Source organism: Alternaria rosae, assembly GCF_020736505.1.
Source record: "Alternaria rosae strain MPI-PUGE-AT-0040 chromosome Unknown BKA58scaffold_5, whole genome shotgun sequence".
NCBI lineage: Eukaryota > Fungi > Ascomycota > Dothideomycetes > Pleosporales > Pleosporaceae > Alternaria > Alternaria rosae.
Genome location: NW_025763574.1, coordinates 1,557,545 through 1,577,547, shown reverse-complemented (window position 1 = coordinate 1,577,547; position 20,003 = coordinate 1,557,545). Strand labels below are relative to the sequence as shown.

Below are 20,003 nucleotides of genomic sequence, written 5' to 3'. Positions count from 1 at the left end.
GCCAGGTGCCGCTTCTGTGGAGCAAAGAGACGTTGTTCCTGACCCCAATGCGGATGCGGCTCTGCGTGAAGAGTCCATGACGTAGGTGGTGCCGGGGCGTCCGTCCGACGATTGCGCTACATCACCGAAACTGTTCGGCCCTTCCAATGGCCTAATTTTCAGAATGATGCGAGTCTTGTCCGATTACAATGCGCAATACAGATTTTGACGGCTGCTTGTTTCCGTTTCCATGGGAATGGAGGTATGGCGATGATTGATGTTCAGGTAAGCAGATCCGCTGGAGTGGCCTGGAGGTGCTATCTCGGGGGTATCAGGACATGTGACAGCCTCAGGCCTCGAAACGATGCTTACTCAATCCCGAAACTTTCGGATCGCAAGTCGGAGTGGTGATAGGGGATAAAGTGCGATAGAGATTTCTGGCGCCGGTGGCGCGTTTCATGCACTCTGGGTGTATGTCAACTCGCAAGCCCCCAACTCCACCTGCAGCCGACTCGAACGATAGGGCGCGGACTGCGTGCCAGCTCTCGCAGCTGCGAAACAAGTCTCACATCTGGTGTACTCACCTACGATCATTTTGAACCCAGCTTTTGCTCTTGAAGCCATCTCCGTGGTGATAAAAACGTCGTTGTTGACATAGAAGCTATGCGAGCAGTCAGAATCTAACAAATGCATGAGAAAGTACCATGATGGACCAGAGGAAGAAATTACTTCCGCCCGTCACCGCCGACATATACAACCACTTCAATCATGCCAGCAACGTTGAAATCCACGGTCTGGGTGAGCAGCTAAATTTAAATCGACATACTTTGGTAGATTGACCAGTATAGTCGCGCACCACACAAGGATTTGAACATCAGTAATAGGAATCCTAACAGTTCCGAAAGTCTGGCATCATTACGTGTTGAACTAATGATAACCCACGCTCATTCCAGTCGACTAATACAACAACAAACCATGGCTACCAACAACACCGAAAGTCTCCAAACCCTGCTTCAAAGCTTCAACATCTTCCCCACGAACCACGTCTCTAGCAGACAATCTTGTACCCCCTCTTAAACACCGGCACAGGATCACACGTCGGCGGCTCACTAAGCACATACGGCGCACCTGTCTCTTCCGAACAATCCACCGAGTCGAAAAGTTGCACTGCACATTCCATAAGCCACCGTACTGAACCAGTTTGACAGAATGTACTTACACACGCAGCCCTGTAGAGCAATGTCCAGTACCTTTAAACTAGCCTGAGCTGGTTCAAGCGGATAACAAGTATCAGATACGATGTTGTCGTGTGGAAATGAGAGACAGGGGTTGCTATCCGCGCAGTCAAAGCACGACCATGATGTGAAGGATCCGGCGTTGGGGATGGGGTTCGGAACGGGGCTGCGACGGGTGGGCGTGAGTGGGGAGGCGAGAGAGGTTGCTGCAAGCGCGAAGGTGATGGTGAGGAGATGCATGGTCAAGATGTTGCTAATCCTGGGGGAGGTTGAGATGGTTATGCTGGAAGTGATGGAACTGTGAAAGTGTTGTTGGGAGGGGCTTTATATGTTAATCTGAGCATGTGGACTGTCAAATTGGCAAGACAGCAGACCACCAGCTTCGCGTGTCGATATCTTGGTATGTTCAGGCCAACTCCATGTGACTTGAGTACGACCAATATCTTTTCGATTTCCCTGGACGACTTCCTCTCACCTAATCCTTGGGTGGTAGTAGAAGCAGCTTGGCAAAGACATGCTCTTGACATGTTGCGCGGTCGAATTTCTCCACCGTAAGCACTTGCTCTATATAGAAGTAGCAGGCTATGCAAGCAAAACTCTCCGATCATTTGAACTACCTGCTCACATCACATAACGCCTTAGCAATGGTCACGTCGCACACAAGATGCTGATAGTAGCGACCCAATATATTCTATCACAGACTAGTCCGCACTGTGTGTTGAACACGGCAAACGGGTTGGACTGGATCCAATAAGTCGGATCGAAAAAGTGTTGTAATGACCGTCGTCTGAGTACATCTTCTCAGCTAAGTGCGCTGTTGCCAGCTTTTCTCCATCTAATCACCAACTCGTGTCTCACCAATAAGCCTAAACGAGACGGCCCGCTTAAGAGCAGATAGCCTGGAAAGAAAGTTTCTGCGATACATTGATGCAGCCGCTGGGGGCAGTGGTGAAGACGTCGGTTGGTGTACCAGTGCAATCGCTGGAGGTGTAGAACTCGACTATTCCCATTAGATCACGATCATTCACAATAAACGTTGTCGCGACTCACGGCGGCAGTTGGCACGAGTCTTCTCCAAGAAGAAGACGCGGGCGCTCTGCAAGGGCAGAAACTTGCACTGGTTGCTGTTGATGTTCTGCTCCTGGATGGCTTGGGGTGCGCAGTCGGAGTTGGCGTAGGCCTCGACTGAGGAGTGGATGTTAGTGGGAATAGTGGTTTCTGTAGGTGCGGAAGAGACGTACAAGAGGCTACGTTCTCGAGCTGGAGCTGAGCGACGGCAACTGAGGCCATGATGGCGGCAACGATGGCGGAGGTGAACTGCATCTTGAGGATTTGAATTTTTGGTGGGGTCAAAAGATGTTGAAGGTAGTGATACTGTAGAAGATGTCGTCGTGATTGTCCTTCTCAACACACACTTCCTTGGAGGCTTTATACCTCAATTCTTCAGTGCCTTCGGTATTCTCCAACATCTCCCCGCGCTCAAGGCGTTCGTTCCATCTCATCGTGGCTTGTTGCGGTGTGCAGAATACGAATCTGATTCATCATCATGTCTGATGGGCTTGCCATGCAAGTGACCGAACACAGGCAGACATATGCCTCCCCGCGGGATAGTGTGCGAAGGACTGGAGACTGTAGGCAGTATGGGGAAGTTTGCTCGTACACCTGATGCCGTGGCTTCGATGTTGTAAGCCTAACGCTGACCAGTGTGATTGCTGAGAGTGACAATGTGGATTTCGCGGGCCCATAACTTCGCCACGACACAAATCGATGAGAGGAATTCGTGTCGACGTGACTGACGGTTGGTGGCTTGCGGGCCGCTGCTGCAAGAGGTCGGTCCGCAAGGAAATGATTGTCTTTAGGAGACGCGTCGGTTGCTGGTGGCTGAGCGGCGTCATGTGTGAGACATGAGCTCAGCATTGAGTGAGCTCCCTATATACCTCATCTCGGTATCGAGCAGACAAGTGCGCGCAAAATCTGTTCGTCATCCGTTCCTTTCTTTGGATGGGAGAATGATGAGATGGCGGCCTCGTGTACAGCCTGCAATAGGTCGTGCGCGTGGCGAGAACTCTCAATATAGGTAGTCAACCATGTGAGGTGTAATATCTTCGGAAACGCTAAACACGTGTGCGAATCGATGCAATGCAGCCGGTAAGAAAAGGTGCACAGATATCATGTGTTGGTGCAGAGAAGCCACCAAATGTGCACCAATGGGACGGAAGGACCCGGCTGACAGGCCTGGCCAAAAGGCTTATGCAAACGACTGTTGGATTGGTATCCTGAAGCGAGAGAGCATAAGCAAAGGTGCGTGCTCAATCTCAGCGTGACCCTAGTCTTGAGGCCTCCAAGAACTCAGATCTACATTCGGAAAGTCTTTGAAGAGCACAAACCCCCTCCTACGCCTTGGCAGTCCCGCGCTGTATCCCTATAATCTCTTTCGTAACTTTTCCTGGTACGTGTGTATCATCGTCGTCTAAATAGAAAAAAGGTCATCCGTGTTGCAGTAGCAAAACAGCGCTTGACAACTATTGAGTAGCTGCTCAGTTGTAATCGTGCATGTTGTGTAAGCTGATGTCCTGGCTGCTGGTAACGCGTCGCTCTTCCCCGTTACCGTTAGCGAGGGCATCATTTGTAGACGTCTGGCTGACACCGTTGGTTGGGTGCCAATCGGGTTGCCCATTGCCATCCGATGGGATGACGTTGCCATGTTGGTCAACCTCCTATTGCAATATGCATTAGTCACAGGGAGCCTTGTCAAACATTATTTTCAAATCTCAACTTACAACGCCTTTGGCAGCCATGCGCACCTGCTGAGGATTGGCCGTACCATGTACGACAGCCTCTCGTGCCTTCTCCATGACCTTTTGTTTGCGGCTCTCTCCGCGGATTCTCTCGAGATGCTCGAAATAGCCAGCATCGACCGGGGTGACATATTTGCCGCAGAAGACACCCACTTCGAACTTTTGCGTTGCGGGATCCCGGGGGGAGAGACGTGCGCAAGCGCTCTGTAGATCCTCGAGATTCTGGTATACGACATCGTCCGCGCCAATGTGCTTAGCAATGGCTGCTGAGTCGCGGTGGTGAGCGATCAGTTCCGAGGAAGAGGCCAGATCGATACCGTAGATGTGGGCATTGGTGATTGGTGGTGCACACGAGGTAAAGTAGACCTTCTTGGCACCCGCTTCCCGCGCCATCAAGACGATCTCACGCGACGTAGTACCCCGAACGATGGAGTCATCAACCAGCAGCACATTCTTGCCTTCAAACTTCTTCTTCATAGGATTCAGCTTTGCCCGGACGCCCTTCTGTCGTAGTTGTTGCGACGGCATGATGAATGTGCGGAAGATGTAGCGGTTCTTGACGAAACCTTGTACGTATGGCTTTTCGAGAGCCTCAGCAACGCATAACGCAGAAGTGATCGAAGTCTCGGGAATTGGCATAACCACATCGATCTCAGCCATGGTCTTGGGACCAAGCTGCTTCTTGATGGTCTCGGCGAGAGTGAAGCCCATGTTGCGTCGGCTCTCATCCACGTCGATGCCGTCGATGACAGAGTCAGGTCGGGCGAAGTAGACGTATTCGAAGATATCCGGGGTATACGCTTCTTGCTTGGCGACCTGCCTGAAGACGGGCTCCTTGCCCTTCTCGATGATAACAGCTTGACCGGGGAGGATATCGAAGAAGTCCTTGTAGCCGCACTGGACCAGCGCAACGCTCTCTGAGGCCATCATGTAGTCCATGCTCTTGCCGTCCTGCGACTTGCGAGAGCCGAGCACCATGGGTCGAATACCGTACGGGTCGCGGAAACCGATGAGGCCGAATCCTGGAACAACTGTTAGTATCTATACGATCGTACTACAGCAGGAATCATTAAAGATTGACATACCCGCAAGCATGGCCGTGCAGGCCCATCCACCAGTGCAGAGCTTGTACATCCTCTCCAGCGCCGCAAAGCAATCGTCAGCGTTAATACGCGCCTTGCCGGTCTCGTTGAGCTCGTCGGCGAAGATGTTGAGCATGAGCTCACTATCACTCTCGGTGTTGATGTGCCTGTGCGCCTCGTGATCGAGTCGCTGGCGCAGCGCCGGAGCGTTGATGAGGTTGCCATTGTGGGTCATGCAGATACCGTAGGGGCTGTTGACATAGAAGGGCTGAGCCTCAGCGTTCGCACTGCTGCCGGCGGTAGGGTATCGCAAGTGGCCAAGGCCCATGAAGCCGGGGAGGTCAGAAACGCGTGCGCCGTCCTGGAAGACGCGCGAAGCCATACCGTTGCCTTTGCACTGGTGGAAGCGACCACCTGCACTGCAACTGACTATTCCGGCAGCATCTTGGCCGCGATGTTGGAGGAGATAGAGGGCATCGTGCACCTCGACCGAAGCCGATTGCGACTTGGGATCGCCGTGGATCACAGCAATGATACCGCACATTTTGACGTGATGGCGGGGTGTGGGGAGGCTTGGAGTAAAAACTTGGGTTTATATGCTACTAAGACGCGTCAGTTGCGGTAACAATTCGGAAGACGCGGGATATGTAAGTGGGGTAGTCTCTCAGGAAGTCGTTGTGCGCTCAAGGGGTATCGCAAGTCTAACATCTTTATAATATGACAAGATCATCATCGGGACATTGTACAGACAGTAGGAAAGAGAAGAGTGACGACATACGTAGCCTGGTGGTTTTCCTGAAGGTTTCGGCAGGTCTTTCCAAGAATGGGGTATCCTGGTGGAATAATAATGATATGGCCGTTGGGCGCTAGATGCAGCAGCAGTCCATCTACTCTCGAGTCCTCAGTGTGGGCGGCGGCGTCGTCTTCGTAGCGGCGTTGCGGGATTGTTGTCCCAGCTGGTGACGGCGTTTGGGCTCATGGTTATTGGAAAGTAAGAGCGCTCTAGTGGGGAAGGGGCAGCATGATAAACAATTTTTTTCCTCGCCGCACCTGCACTTCCGCCCTTTGGGGCTTGGCGGCCCTTCGAAGCCGACGGAGCTGCCCCACATTTTGCAACCTCCAGAACCGACATCGCAACGCGACATCGCGATGATTTCGACAAAGTAATACGAGATAAGCGTGTTATCATTGCTGACAGCCATTCGGGTACTTGCTTTCGATTGATTAGTGCCTTAGGCCATCACCCGACGCGTTCTTGCTCACCCTTTGTATACAAAAGATCGAATGTCTTCACCTCCTCACGTCGTCCATGGCGGTCTTATAGCTGTACGGAGAACTGAGGTACTTCTCTATCCAGCCCTCTCCCGAGACTGCCTCAGGTAGACGTACGCGAGTCTGCCCAGCGCATGCAAACCTACGGCAGGCGCCCATCCAGCGCGATCATATCTCTCCCAGCTCGCTACGCTTGATGAACGCCATTCCGCGTGCGAACAGAGCGCGTCGCTGTACCGGAGTGCATCAGCGGGCATTTGTTGATCGTCTCTGTCAAGGGGCCTAGGAACGCAAGCGATGGCGCAGCCTCACAGACTTCATTCATGGCCGACCTCTCGCATTCTCGTCACTGGGTTCCTCGGCCCAATCTCTCTCACAATTTCTTTGAGTACATTCGAGGGTTCAGGGTTGACGGAAGAGAACCTGCTCCTTGCCAATGCAGGATTTCGGGTGAGCCCAAAACGAACGGGATAGGCGACGCTCGCATGGGAGCGCACAGCCAGGGTCTGCTTGTGATGTCTCTCGAAGGATTTTCGTCTAAAGCATCTTCAAAGGTTCTTTGTGCTACCAGTAGCATGTCCTCGGTCTCCGTAAGGCTGCACGAGCGGCTAAACCCCGTGTCCAATTCCGAACGGTGCCCACCCTGCACGACATCCATCGCCGAAGCGCGTCGGCACTGATATCATATTCGCGAACGAAGCAGCCGGAGGATGAACAACTCATGTGTCTCGGAATGTGGTCTTTCTTCTGCAGGTCGGTAGCTACTATCTCTTACGCGATAGACAGACTCCAAACGACGCTGGCATACGTCTCTGCTCCTTCCACGCCTACCCCGGTCTTTAACACCAACAATCTCTCACAGCCACAATGCGGGTAGTCGAAAACGAATCATAATGTTTGCCTGCTAGCATGGCACGGTATCTCCACTAGCATGATCCCGATTACAGCTAGCCACAGAGACTACGGCGTCGTGTCCTTTCGTCCAACCGATACTGGTCTATCGTAGACGAGAGCATCAGAGGTCGGCGTTGACGATCTATCGAACCTGCTTAGTCTGAGCATCGATGCGCCTGCACTATTATTCCCGGAACGTATTGTTTCGCTGTTTCAACATCAAGCACAACAGAGGGTCAAGTTTATATGCTTAAGTTGCGGCACGTTCTACAGCAGTCTACGCGCGTAGGGCTCGTTCAGGGACCGCAAACACGTGAACACGAAGACATACGTGTCACGCATTATACGTGAGCCGGTGGATCTCACACTAAGACTATTGCCAGATACCGGGAGGAGTGCAGCCCGTGAGCCCCGATTGAACTGGCTGCGTTGACACCAGCTCTGTACGGAAAGGATCGCTTTACACGACATACCCGAGGAACACAAGCATTGGCAAGTTGGTGCATTTGTCAATTCAGTGCAGCCCGAAACGTTCGACTTGTCGTTGACAGATTATTTGCTAAGTTTCAGCCCAAGGCGCAAAGGCTCACGTTAGGCTCTTCTTATTTGACCTGCCTCCACTAATCACTTAAGAGGTCTTCAGAGTGGCAGCTGTCCCACAAGAGAGCGTGTCAGCAGTCTCGGCATATCAGCACTTCTGAATATGACGACATTAGTATCAAGGGTACCAGCAGGACGATACTCAATTTCCACAATGTTTATTCGGCTTTCAAATGAGGAAGAACAGCCACGTGAACGCCGCTTATCAGTACAGCACCTATAGCATGCAGGATCGGCTGCTCGCCCCTGCCTCCAATTGCCTCAGCCTGATTAGCTCTCGCGTATGCATAGCTACTTCCCTGAAGTAATACGCGGAGTCCCCACATTTAGTCGCAGATTCAGCCCGACCAGGACCGTACAGACTTAATACTACGCGTTCTGCATGGACCAGGTGGCGATACTGTTCGTTACCCGGAGTTTTTGGATCTTTACTAGGTGCTGGACAAGTGTACCGACAGCAAGCCACCGCTTCTACTAAGATCCAGCTCAGCTAGGGATCTCCAATCGCATCCTGCATGTACTACAAAAGTATGCATGCTGGACCAATGCCTGTGACGCATGCAAACGCATGGATGTAACCTGTATGTACATAAGCTAAGAAGGGCCCAGAGAGTGATGGTAGACTTGTCGAAGATGACTTCTCTGCTATTTGCGTCAGCGTCGAGGTATAAAGGGTCAGAAGCCACACCAAAGTTCACATATCACCTCGGCATTATTTCCATGCAATAAGTGTGCGATTGCAGCTTTCTATCGTCTGTCGTCACAGACTCTTCATAGTTCTTACCTACACATATCTGTATGACAGCGGCGTCCGGCGAATCTGGCAGGATGACGACCCTCAAAGGGGAGTGCTTGCCCAACATGTCGACAGGTATTGACATCACTGCGTCATTAGAATCGGTTAAAGTGAGCAAATACAACCACGAAAACAAACATTTCAAACTAACTATTCAAGTCCTTCACACGAGCTAAGATGGCCTCGAATGAAAAGACCAGTGCTTCAACCCACGTATTGGCGGCTTTCATCGCCCTCAGTCTATCGATCTTTCTAGTAGCACTCGACACGGTGCTCATACCAACCGCTTTGCCCACGATCTCCCAATCCTTCCGCATCTCCGATTCCCTCTACGCCTGGATAGGATCATCCTACCTTCTCGCCAATGCTTCATCAGTCCCGTTCTGGGGTAAGCTGTCGGACATATTCGGAAGAAAACCTGTCATCTTGACGGCCAACGCCATCTTCCTTGGCGGGAGCATCTTGTGCGCCGTTAGTGTGAATGCATCCATGCTCATCTTCGGTCGAGTGGTTCAGGGTCTCGGCGGCGGTGGAGTGGTAGTACTGGTTCACGTATGCGTCAGCGATCTCTTCACCATCCGGGATCGGTCCTTCTACATGGGCACTGTTGGTGCTGTATGGGCTGTCGCCTCTGCTCTGGGCCCGGTACTCGGCGGCGTCTTCGCACAACGTCTTCATTGGACGTGGTGCTTCTATATCAACATACCCATCGTCTCGCTAGCGATTATAGTATTGTATCTTACGCTACACCTGCACAACCCACGAACGCCCCTTACGACAGGGTTCGCGGCCATGGACTGGCTGGGCACCGTTACAATAATCACGGCTACTATACTGCTGCTGGTGGGCCTCCAAGTAGGTGGCATTAGCTCCTACTCGAACGCAGGAGTCATTACGTGCTTGTTATTCGGGTCACTCGCTTACGTCGCCTTCCCTTTCTCGCAACACTGGGTGGCACAACATGGCGGTAGCCCTATCATGCCATTACGCATCTTCAAGGACATTAGCAACCTCAGCGCTCTGGCTGTATGCGCATGCGACACCTTGGTCTTTACGTCAGTGGCTTACTTCCTGCCTCTGTACTTCCAGATCGTGCTTGGACGTGAACCAGAGATCACGGGCGTATTTATGCTCGCCGTCGCCATACCACTGGTGCTCGTGTCATTCGCTTCCGGTTACGTCATCGAGAAGACTGGGCGTTTTCTTGAGGTACTGCAAGCGGGTCTCTTCGTAATGACGCTTGGTATCGGTCCACTCATCTCGCTCAGCACCACACCAAGTATCGGAACCATCATCGCCTTTCTGGTCGTCATTGGTCTGGGGTTTGGGCCCAACTTTGGCGCGCCACTCATTGCTCTGCAAATACGCATACGAGAAACGGATATTGCGGCCGGCACCGCGGCTTTTGGTTTTGTACGTACGATATCTGGTGCCATTAGTCTAGTTACCGGCCAAGTGGTATTTCAACTCCTCATGGCGCCACACTACGAGAAGATTGTTGACAGTGGCATCGCAGACGATGTTGCTCTCAACTTCACTGGGGGTGAAGCCATATCTCAAAGCGCCGCTATTACTAACCTCACTGAGTTCCAGAAGAGTGTAGTCCGCCATGGCTTCATGAGCGCACTGAGAGGGACCTGGGTTCTCATGACGATTGTGGGTGCTATTGGACTTTTGGTCTCGTTCGGTATTGAGAGAACAAAGTTGCGTCGAGAACGGACGACTGAGCTTAAGGAGCTGGAAGTCACATCGAGCAACGGAGCATAGGGTAACAGCTCACACGCATACAACTAGTGGCTTACTCATCAATACCCAAGCACCCAACCCACACAGCGCAAGCGATCCAGTCGTTTGATCCAGCACCAGTTCACCAAGTCTCAGATTCCCGACACAACTCTTTTTATATTCAGTGTATCTGGGCGTTTTACAAACATATGTATTTGCGCGATGTGGTCCCTACTACCAAACCAGTCTCAAGCCCCACCTAAGTACACTCGCTAGATATATCAACTCAATTGTTGCAAGACCCTGCATGCGGTGTACTACCTCCGATTTCGTCTGCACTATGTACTTACCTCTTTCTTCTCAATTCACTATGCTTCCTCCGCAGCTCCGCCAAAGCCTCCTCACTCCATCCCGCGTCCCGACGCGTGTAGTAGTCACTAGGTAGGGTGGCGGGATTGTTCAGATCTTGCGTAGGTCTTGGCAACGGTGCGGCTAGAAGTGGCTGTGGCTGGGACGACTGTCCTGGCGGCTGTCGAGGAGGTACGCCGTGGTCACTCTGATCAGGCATGGGAGGTGCAGACATCCATCACGGCTGAGCTTGTGTCGCTGCTGGTGCTGGTCCTGGCGCTGGTGCTTGCGGTCTACATATCTGATCTGGGATTGGGTAAGGTACTAGCACAGTTCCTGTTGGTGTCACTATGATCTGGAAAGCTGGTTATTCTGGCTGTTGAGCTTGGTCTTGGCTGTTTCTTGGGGGCTGGGGTGGGCGGGTTGGGAACATACTTGGACGGGTGTGGAATGTTGGCTACGATGAGATGAAGACTATGGGCGGGCATAATGCATATTTGTATGGGTATAGAATATAACGGAATAAAAGCGAAGCGAAGCGACAGCGTATATTGATAGTTCGATGTGTGAGCTGTCGGGTGTAAAACGCGTCAGCGATGCGCTGTGGTGCTGACGGCTATGGTACCAGCACGCATACGTTATATGTGAATGTGCATCTCATATGTCCTAAAGATGCCCACGATTCCTTTGGCGATGTCGCTGTAATCACCAGACGATGCACGAATGGTACGTTGGACGTTGCAAAATTGTTTGCATTCTTCAAAAGCCGAGACCATTCTAACGTTAATGTACTCAAGCTCCTTTCGTAGGTGTCAGAAAAGGAGATAGCAAGCGTTATCTCAAGCTCAGCCCAAGTTTTCTCCTTTGTAGCCAGGATGATACCAATGCTCTGTCAAACGGCGGAAAATCTTGCTGCCACCAGTTCTCGCCTTCCAGCACATGTCGACAGCTCCAGTGCGCCGAACCTTCCAGATTGCGAAGCCAGTCTTAAACCGAGCCTCTAGCTTCACACCGATCCTGTTCGAGAGCTGAGCGACGAAGATGATTTTGTTGAGACAATGTAGGCGGTATTTATCAAGAGCTTCTTCCATTTTGCCTAGTTTCATGATAAACTTGATCAGAATCTCGTGTTGCACATCTTCTCCATCTTCAGTGGTAGCGGTGATGTTCTTAATTCCTTTGGGTACCGAGGTGATGTGGATGCCGTCCAGGCCTATCAAGCTGATAACATCATCGTCATTATGTGACCAAGCGCGAAACGTTCTTGCCATGTCCCGCATGATCTTCAGCTCATCGAAGTCATCCGGATCGGCGGGCATGTTCAAGACGTCCAGAGCTTCGCTTACGGTTGTCGGAGTTAGCTGAAGATGAAATTTCGAACTCTTTTCCTGGAGCTTCAATAATGCGAGAACATCAACACCATTTTGAGGAAGTGTTGCGCCGCAGCAGATGGGCTCCACCCACCCTACCACCTCACCGTCTTTATCTGGGCGATGAAAGATGTTGAAGTAGTCGTTGATGGTCTCAAGCGCGGTACGAACTCGACGCTTCTCTAGAAGCCAAGGGGTAAATTCACTCCGAACCTGGCGGCAGGTTTGAGTGAGGCCCCAATATGAATGCGCAAAGTTGGTCGGAAAAGTTATGCCGCGAACAGAGCGCCGGGGTACGCCTTTAGGATAGTGGCGAACGTTCAAAATCTTTTTTTCTTCGTTGGTCATGGCGTATTGATATATCAAATTGCGGACTTCACCCGGTAGCTCACTCCAGGGTGCATTTTGAGTACCTGGCTTCCTCGGGGGATACCGACGAGAATGTGAGCGCGGCATGTATTGGTCTTCCACGTCGATCTCGTCATCCTTCTCTTCTTCTGATACCCAACCAAGCCAACGACCCAACCTATCAGCCTCTGCCCTGACTTTCTCCTCGAAGCTTGTCTTCCTTCGGTGGGCGCCTGTGGTTGTTGACCTGGTGATGCGCGCACCCTGTACGCGAAGCTTTTCGCTCAAATTGGCAGACTGAGCGGTAGATCCCGAAGTTCGTAAGTCACGAACGCGGTTACGGCTGGGCCTGGCCTTGGGCATTTCATCATCGGTAAGCTGAGCTACGATATCCGTCCGAGATCGCTTCACGGGAGGTGCGTTGTAGTCGGCGAGGTTCGCAAACTCGGCGACAATGTTCGTAGGCTTCTTATTCTTAGACCCGCGCTTTGGGTACGGAAGTCGTCTGTCATCACCGTGACGGCGCCTGGCACCACTATCATCATCGCTCTCATACTGGGAACCTGCACGTGTCTTCTGAACGTCGCGACGACTGCGCTTTCTGGACGTCTGCGAATGTGCGCAGTCCTTCTCGGGTTGGTGTTTGCGCTTTGAACCCATTCTATTCGCTGTGTGTAGGAGTTACTGGTGAATACTAACAACTGGAGGTATCTGATATCTGATGTGAAAGGGTATAGTCGGATGGTGTTGACACTAGGGTTGACGCAGCTATGAGATCTAGTGGAGCGTTCTGTTCAAGCATGGGTGCCTAATGTCGAAGAACACTTAACCATGGATTGAAGGGGAAACGCACGTGCGTTTACAACTCTTCAATTCACTTGTATGGATTAGCTCTAATTTCTTGTTGTCTTCATCGGAATTACAGATTGCACCAGGTCGGTATATTTGTTGTCGCGATGGGGACCTGTATGATCCATGGCGATGTGGGTGTAGAGACCTGACTTTCAGTGGTACCGAAACGCGATACCACCGCGGGCGAATTTGCAGTCGATGCCCCCTACGATACTATTCTGTGTTAGCATCGTGAGGCTGATTTGATTACGCAGTTTCTGTCCATTATGCTGGATCAAGTTGCAATATCACAGCGTGACAGTCGGTATCCGAACAATAAGAAGGCCGCAACAGGCGTTCTCGTAGCTGAAATACGACGTTTGTGAGAAAACAACATGTCGTGAGCTATTCGAAGCTCACAAAACCCGCTAGGGTGCATTCTCTCCTTATTTTGTCGGATTCCAGCCGATACGAAGAAGAGCTGATATAATAGTCGCGGTCAGATTGTCGCGAACGCGGCGGCTCAGCCCCCTCCAACAACAATAACGAATGCCATTCTGTGTGCAACCGCGCTTGCCAGAATACTACACTATGCAGCAATAGAAAATTATAAACAAGATCAAGAATATCTAGACGTGACGAAGATGTCCAGAATACGCTCAGCTAGGGATGAATGAGTTTCGAGGTCGAAGTTGATCGGCATTTTGCCAAGCTAGATGACGTCATCGGGCTTTCCTCCTCGTTCCCTTCTCTAAACGCAAGTATTCCACTTCGCTTTCGCAAATATTAGTCCAGCCCCGAAGCTACCAGACTCAAACACTTACTACGCGATGCCATTCCTTCACGCGAGGTCTCGACGCGTCTCGTCACGTGAGCAAGCCACCGTTTAATGCGTGATCAGTGATCAGTAATCCATATACTGAGCCTCGGGCTGCTTCGAATCAGCCAATCAGAACTGCGCATCCCACTCCAGCAGACATCTTCTTTATGATAGTTTTGGCGAGGTTGTGAGTAATTCAAAATGGAAGACTTGACAATGCGTTGCGCTTCGTCTCGGCCGTAACTTAAAGTGCGTGCGGGGAACAGATAGCGCCGGGTACATACAGCACATATCCTCTCAGTGTGAAGTATAGCGGAGGACATGCCAGCCAGCGTCTCCCCTTCATGTCATTCTAGTCGCGTCAGCATACTCCTAACATGAACCTCCATCGCCAGGATGGACATGCGACATCGATCCATAAGACTGACACCGTCATTGGAAAGAAGGAAGAGAAGTCCGATGCTGAACCCGCCAAACTCGAGGATGAACGACGCTGTAGTGAGCGGCCGGCTACCGAAAATGCATCGTTCACAAGCCCCATCAACCCCATGGACTGGAACGATCCCGAGGACCCTGACAACCCGCACAACTGGCCTACATGGAAATTGGCTTATCATACGATGATACCAGCCCTCTTTGGATTTACTGTGTAAGCCGCAAGACAGACCGAATACGAGGAAGTACTGACGGCTCAGCACGTTTGGGACATCAGTGTATACACCCGCACTCGCGGACGTTATGCGTGACTTCGACGTATCGCGCACGGCTGCGCTCATCGGCATAACGCTTTACACACTCGGCCTAGCGTTTGGTCCTATCGTCACCGCACCTCTTAGCGAAAGAAAAGGCCGAAAGGTCGTCTATCTGTTATTCTTCCCTATATTCATGCTATTTACGCTCGGTGCAGGATTCTCAAAAACGTACGCAGGCCTGGTCACATGTCGACTTTTCGCAGGATTGTTCGGAAGTCCAGCGCTTGCTGTTGGTGCCGGAACGAACGCCGATCTGTTTCCACCACATAAGCGTGCCTTGACTACGAGTTTCTTCTTGATGGCCCCTTTCGCTGGGCCGTCTATTGGGTGTGTATCGTCCATGGTTTATTGATATATCAGATATTAACATGATTGCAGGCCTGTAGTCGGAGGATTCGTGGCACAATACAAGACATGGGAGTGGACTCAATGGTGTATTCTCTTCCTTTCCGTTTTTGTATATGCCTTTGCTATACCGATGGATGAGACCTATAAGCCAATCATCTTGAAGAAGAGAGCGAAGAAGCACGGACTGGAGAAGAAACAAGAGAACGGGGACATCAAGCGCGAAATAATCATGAGGTTTATCCGGCCTCTTCACATGCTTTCAACAGAGGTATGTTTGCAAACCCCCATGCAGCCTCGTCCAGTATCGAGCTGATCATGCACAGCCTGTAGTCTTTTTCGTCTCTCTTTACACAGGTTTCGCATTTGCGGTGCTGTTTCTCTTCTTTGCAGCTTTCCCCTATGTCTTCCAACGTCCGCCTTATTCCTTTACACCCTCTCAGTCTGGTCTCACATTCATACCCATCAGTATTGGCGTATTCGTTGGAGGTATGACTACCATTGTAATAGATCGCACGCTCTACCGGAAGAAACATCAACAGGCCATATTGAAAGGTAACTCGAACGCTGACCCGGAACATCGCTTGTATAGCGCAATGTTGGGTAGCTGGGGCATGGTCATTGGTCTTTTCTGGTTTGGCTGGTGTGCCGACAAAGGAGTTCATTGGGCTCCCACTGTGGTAGGAGTTATACCCTTTGCGTGGGGCAATATTTGCGTCTTCGTGAGTTGCAGAGCTCGAGTTCGCAATGCCCCGGTGCTAACAATACAATTTCCAGACGTCCTCTGCGTTGTATCTTGCAGATGTATATGGTGCGATGAACGGCGCGTCAGCTATAGCGGCGAATGGGATCGTTAGGTACACGCTTGGGGCTGTCTTTCCCCTCTTTACCGTGCAAAGTATGTCATCATACCTGGAGTCTGCCGATGGCAATGTCAGGAGCATCACGAAAGCTAACATATGACTCAGTGTACGATGCTCTCGGAGTTGGCTGGGCGACTTCCCTCCTTGGCTTTCTGGCTTTGGCTATGACACCTATCCCATTCGTGTTCTTCAAATTCGGGCCCTCTATTCGTGCGAAAAGCAGATATCCTGTGGCCATGTAGTTCCACGTTCTTTTGCGATGGTACTCGTCCTGGTGGCACGGGCCGCCCGTCTTTGTATGCTGCTAGTGCGGGAGCCGAGTCATGCTTTGAAATACAACTCGGCGTCGGCCTTCGCACCACGTCTGCTGCTTGTAAATCAATCCCTGGCTCGCATCACAGCTGAGATAATGCGCAAGATGCTCCACAGTGCCTGGTGGTGCGTTGCACAAGGCTGACGCCGCCATTACTTGAGGCTCTCGGTCGTCGCTGCTGCATACATAATCGCAGCAGGGGCAGTCTAAATCCCTATGCTTTACACTTTTCCATCACTCGGTTGCCTTTTCCTCTTACCATTTTTCTGCCGCTGTTTTTCGAACGCAACCTCTTCATCCTCACCATGGACGCCAACGCCTTCACGACCCCGTTCCAGCTCACCAAGTCGCTCAAGCGCGATGTGTACCCCGCCATCGACCCCAAGAACCCCTCCCTCAGCGCCAAGGGCAAAACCATCCTGGTCACGGGCGCTACAGGCGGTTTAGGAGGTGTAAGACGGTCCGTTGTCGATCGTGTGGGGTAGATGCTGACGCCAACGAATAGGAAGTGGCTCGTGCCTGGGCCATAGCCGGCGCCAAGGGCATCGTGCTTGTCGGCCGCAACAAAGATCTGTTGACGGAGCCCGCCAGCGCCATCGCCTCCCTCAGCCCCGAGACCAAGGTCCTCAGTGTCACCGCCGACCTAACCGATGAGGCCGAAGTCCAGAGCCTGTTCAAGAAGGCGACCGATGCCTTTGGCACAGTCGACGTCGTAGTCCATGCCGCGGGTAGCATGGTGGGCGGACCTGTCGGCGATCTCGAGCCTAACGCTTGGTTTAGCGACTACGAGGTGAACGTCAAGGGCTCGTATATCCTCGCACACTACTACCTCAAGGCTGTTGAGTCCGGCACGCTCATCCTGCTGAACACGCTCGGCTCGTCCTTCACAGTGCCCGGCATGAGCGCCTACTCGGGCAGCAAGGTAAGTTTTGACTGTACGAAGTGCATGTGAGACATATACTGACTTCGTACCTCTACCTTTGCAGATGGCGCTGCTCAAGTTGGCCGAGTACCTGGACGCCGAGAAGCCCAATCTTCGCGTCTTCACCGTGCACCCTGGCATCGTCGCTGCGACCGAGTCCAAGCGCGGTATGGTCGTCGACCAGCTCACGCCGTTCGCGCACGACAAGGGCATCCAGACAGGTGGCTTATCGCTGTACCTTACGCAACCCAAGGCCGACTACCTCAAGGGCTCATTCGTCAGCGTTAACTGTAAGTATCTCACTCTGTTCCAACTCTTTGTCTACGAATGCTGATTTTTTCCAGGGGATGTCAACGAGATGGAGGCACACAAGCAGGAGATCACCGAGCAGAAGCTGCTCAAGCTTGGATTTCTGAACGCAAAGCTCGGTCCGGACGGTCATCCGTGGTCCGCGTGACTAGATGACCGCGAGCCCAACGCGACTGACGGAAAGAAGGAGAAAGGCTAGAAACTTATGAAGAACGAGGAAGTGTTCGTGTAGTCAGGAACAGAGTGGTGCGTTTGCGAGCAGGGTAAGCGATCGATCGCGGGTTGTGTATGCTAGAACTCTTTGCGCTTTATCAGGGGTAAAGCTGTGGATCATCGTGGAATGACGACACAATATTTTCGAGGCTTTTCTCCAACATCGCCTATATCGCGGGTACCAGCCATATTCATATGGTTGTGATGAAGAAGTTCTATCTGCGGTGATGGCCATGTCGCCGTTTGAGCTAAGATCCACTATGCTTACTTAATAAGTGGGCCCCGCTTCCGCCCCAACCTCCTTCCCTCCTGCCTTGCGTTGTTGCCTCGATCACCACAACAGCTCTACGTCCCCTGAAGCGTCTCATGAGGCTCTCTTCCCACCTGGGCAGCCCATACCCGATGCATGATGTGGTATTGATCAGCAGTCCGAAAACGGAACCATCAAGCTGCCTTCTCCGAGACACACAAAACGCATGGACCCCGTACGACCTCACAACACCTATGAGAGGCACTTCGAATCGAGATCCTTCCTGCAGAAGTACACGTCCCTGTGCTACACTCTTTGAAGCGAAGGCGTGACCCATGACGTCGATCATCGAAGATTCATCAGGCATCCGCTATTGAACAACATTAACGACAGTCTCGATTTATTAAGTCTCCTTCCCCATTTGAGACATATCTCTGTTGTTGCTGCGCCGTCAAAATATCGGGAAGAACTCTCGCAGCTCTCTTTTTATGCGGCCCGTTGGCGCGTATTCGATTCGTGTGGGCCGTGGTAACGCTGTATCCCCTGTTTTGTACATTGTCATCAAGTCGTGCCATCAGGGTTCGTTTGAGGCTTACACGTCTGCATCGATGCTTTGGCAAGCGCTGCCTTTAGTTCGGTAAGTTTTCCCGAGCTGGAACAGCCACGTTCATGGCTATGTTGCCGCCACGCTGCAGGTTACAGCAGCCTCAGGTTTCGACTTCGCCTCAGAGCTTTTCGCCGCGCAACCGTTACATCTCCTCTTTTTTTTCATCTGGTCGCTCTGTCGATCTCTTCGCTAGCGAGAACCAGTATCGTAACCTTGACCGGTGACGCCGGACCGGAGATAAACGTGGGTCACGGATCAGTAAATCGAGTCCACATCCCGTATGATCATCATCACTCATGATTAAACACCTCTACATTCCAAGGCTTAGTCACCGCGGTGACTGTTACGCGCTTCTTTCACAAAAGTCATGTCAACGCATTGTGGCATCATTACGTCGGTGTCGGCGTCGGTGTCGGTCTAAAAGAAGGTTCTTTATGTCATGTGCACATCTTCAATGTGCTCACCCAGATTCGGTTGCAAGCATACCAGACTTCAACTGCGTAAGCATGCATATTGCGCCATGCGCTCACCCGGCGTCGCGCAAGAAACTAGGACAAAGCCTTCAAGAGCCATGTACCCGAGACATGCTTTGTCGGGGTATGTGTGAAATATGGCCTAACTATACGATTCGTATGTTGTACAGAGCTCTTGACGGTGATGATATGAGTTGTCATAGCTAGTCGAGTAGAAGGTGGTTCTTTCTCTCCCTACTAATCTCATGGCTGTGACGACTCGGTCATCTTCCGATGAGGGAAGGCGTGGTTGTCTAGTCTTCACGAACTTGGTGCGGACTCCCGGATGCGTATTCCACAACCCAACGAGTCGGCCACAGCATTAGCTGTGTAACAACATTGACACTTGTGACGACCTGACGCAACGGCGCTGTTTTTGAAGATATATCGGAGCATCCACGCGATGATTGGATCGCAAAAGAAAAGAAGCGGTGAAACTTAGCGTAGTCTTGGTTGTCGTCTGTGGCATTTCCTGGTAGACGGAACAACTACCGCACCAAGGATATGTTGCTTCATCTGCTTATCGGGAATGCGATCAGTACATGGGCGTTCGTGGAACTTGAAGATACGATGTGTACATTACGTGTTCAGGAGCCGGTCCGTCAACGTCCTGCCGGGTCAAGGGGGAGACTGTTCCGCGTACTCACCGCTGTATTGAGAAGGTTGATATGCAGGCATTGCTCAAGTCGTTCATGTTATCTAAGAATCACACGTCGCTATAGACGAGAGAAAATGCCGGCACATGATCGGTGCGGCAGATGAACGAACCTGCATTCACCGGTTTGAGTCCAACCTTACCATGGGTTGAGCTGTTGTTAC

General features: G+C 51.7%; 7 protein-coding genes across 7 annotated transcripts; 3 read left to right on the top strand and 4 right to left on the bottom strand.

Annotated features, from left to right (window-relative positions):
- Positions 1 to 1,027: 1,027 nt before the first annotated feature.
- On the bottom strand, positions 1,028 to 1,454 carry BKA58DRAFT_401989 (uncharacterized protein; the record flags this gene model as incomplete). Its single annotated transcript, XM_046171697.1, has 2 exons — positions 1,028 to 1,146; positions 1,199 to 1,454. The coding sequence occupies 2 exons, from the start codon at positions 1,452 to 1,454 to the stop codon at positions 1,028 to 1,030; spliced, it is 375 nt and encodes a 124-aa protein (XP_046025313.1).
- Positions 1,455 to 2,098: 644 nt separating this feature from the next.
- BKA58DRAFT_440007 (uncharacterized protein) lies at positions 2,099 to 2,537 on the bottom strand (the record flags this gene model as incomplete). Its single annotated transcript, XM_046173719.1, has 3 exons — positions 2,099 to 2,214; positions 2,265 to 2,399; positions 2,456 to 2,537. 3 exons carry the CDS (start codon positions 2,535 to 2,537, stop codon positions 2,099 to 2,101), a joined length of 333 nt encoding a protein of 110 aa, XP_046025312.1.
- A 904-nt stretch (positions 2,538 to 3,441) lies between these two features.
- Positions 3,442 to 5,774, bottom strand: BKA58DRAFT_177032 (amidophosphoribosyltransferase). The gene is made up of 3 exons (XM_046165303.1): positions 5,098 to 5,774; positions 3,995 to 5,034; positions 3,442 to 3,931 (listed from the first exon to the last, which is right to left on the bottom strand). The coding sequence occupies exons 1-3, from the start codon at positions 5,636 to 5,638 to the stop codon at positions 3,752 to 3,754; spliced, it is 1,761 nt and encodes a 586-aa protein (XP_046025311.1). The 5' UTR covers positions 5,639 to 5,774; the 3' UTR covers positions 3,442 to 3,751.
- A 3,361-nt stretch (positions 5,775 to 9,135) lies between these two features.
- On the top strand, positions 9,136 to 10,685 carry BKA58DRAFT_385103 (major facilitator superfamily domain-containing protein). The gene has a single exon (XM_046170338.1). It carries the CDS (start codon positions 9,146 to 9,148, stop codon positions 10,421 to 10,423), a length of 1,278 nt encoding a protein of 425 aa, XP_046025310.1. The 5' UTR covers positions 9,136 to 9,145; the 3' UTR covers positions 10,424 to 10,685.
- A 658-nt stretch (positions 10,686 to 11,343) lies between these two features.
- Positions 11,344 to 13,219, bottom strand: BKA58DRAFT_385102 (uncharacterized protein). Its single transcript, XM_046170337.1, has one exon. It carries the CDS (start codon positions 13,105 to 13,107, stop codon positions 11,575 to 11,577), a length of 1,533 nt encoding a protein of 510 aa, XP_046025309.1. The 5' UTR covers positions 13,108 to 13,219; the 3' UTR covers positions 11,344 to 11,574.
- Positions 13,220 to 14,475: 1,256 nt separating this feature from the next.
- Positions 14,476 to 16,300, top strand: BKA58DRAFT_440003 (major facilitator superfamily domain-containing protein; the record flags this gene model as incomplete). The annotated part of the gene is made up of 6 exons (XM_046173718.1): positions 14,476 to 14,747; positions 14,794 to 15,177; positions 15,229 to 15,466; positions 15,522 to 15,917; positions 15,973 to 16,093; positions 16,164 to 16,300. The coding sequence occupies 6 exons, from the start codon at positions 14,476 to 14,478 to the stop codon at positions 16,298 to 16,300; spliced, it is 1,548 nt and encodes a 515-aa protein (XP_046025308.1).
- A 376-nt stretch (positions 16,301 to 16,676) lies between these two features.
- Positions 16,677 to 17,750, top strand: BKA58DRAFT_316176 (uncharacterized protein; the record flags this gene model as incomplete). The annotated part of the gene is made up of 4 exons (XM_046167564.1): positions 16,677 to 16,823; positions 16,877 to 17,293; positions 17,358 to 17,583; positions 17,638 to 17,750. 4 exons carry the CDS (start codon positions 16,677 to 16,679, stop codon positions 17,748 to 17,750), a joined length of 903 nt encoding a protein of 300 aa, XP_046025307.1.
- Between the last annotated feature and the right edge of the window lie 2,253 nt (positions 17,751 to 20,003).

Coding starts and splice junctions, on each gene's coding strand:
- BKA58DRAFT_177032 (XM_046165303.1), bottom strand. CDS start 5,638: ATGTGCGGTATCATTGCTGTGATCCACGGCGATCCCAAGTCGCAATCG. Junction 5,035..5,097: donor CTGCACGGCCATGCTTGCGG/GTATGTCAATCT, acceptor CAGTTGTTCCAG/GATTCGGCCTCATCGGTTTC. Junction 3,932..3,994: donor GCATGGCTGCCAAAGGCGTT/GTAAGTTGAGAT, acceptor ATATTGCAATAG/GAGGTTGACCAACATGGCAA.
- BKA58DRAFT_385103 (XM_046170338.1), top strand. CDS start 9,146: ATGCTCATCTTCGGTCGAGTGGTTCAGGGTCTCGGCGGCGGTGGAGTG.
- BKA58DRAFT_385102 (XM_046170337.1), bottom strand. CDS start 13,107: ATGGGTTCAAAGCGCAAACACCAACCCGAGAAGGACTGCGCACATTCG.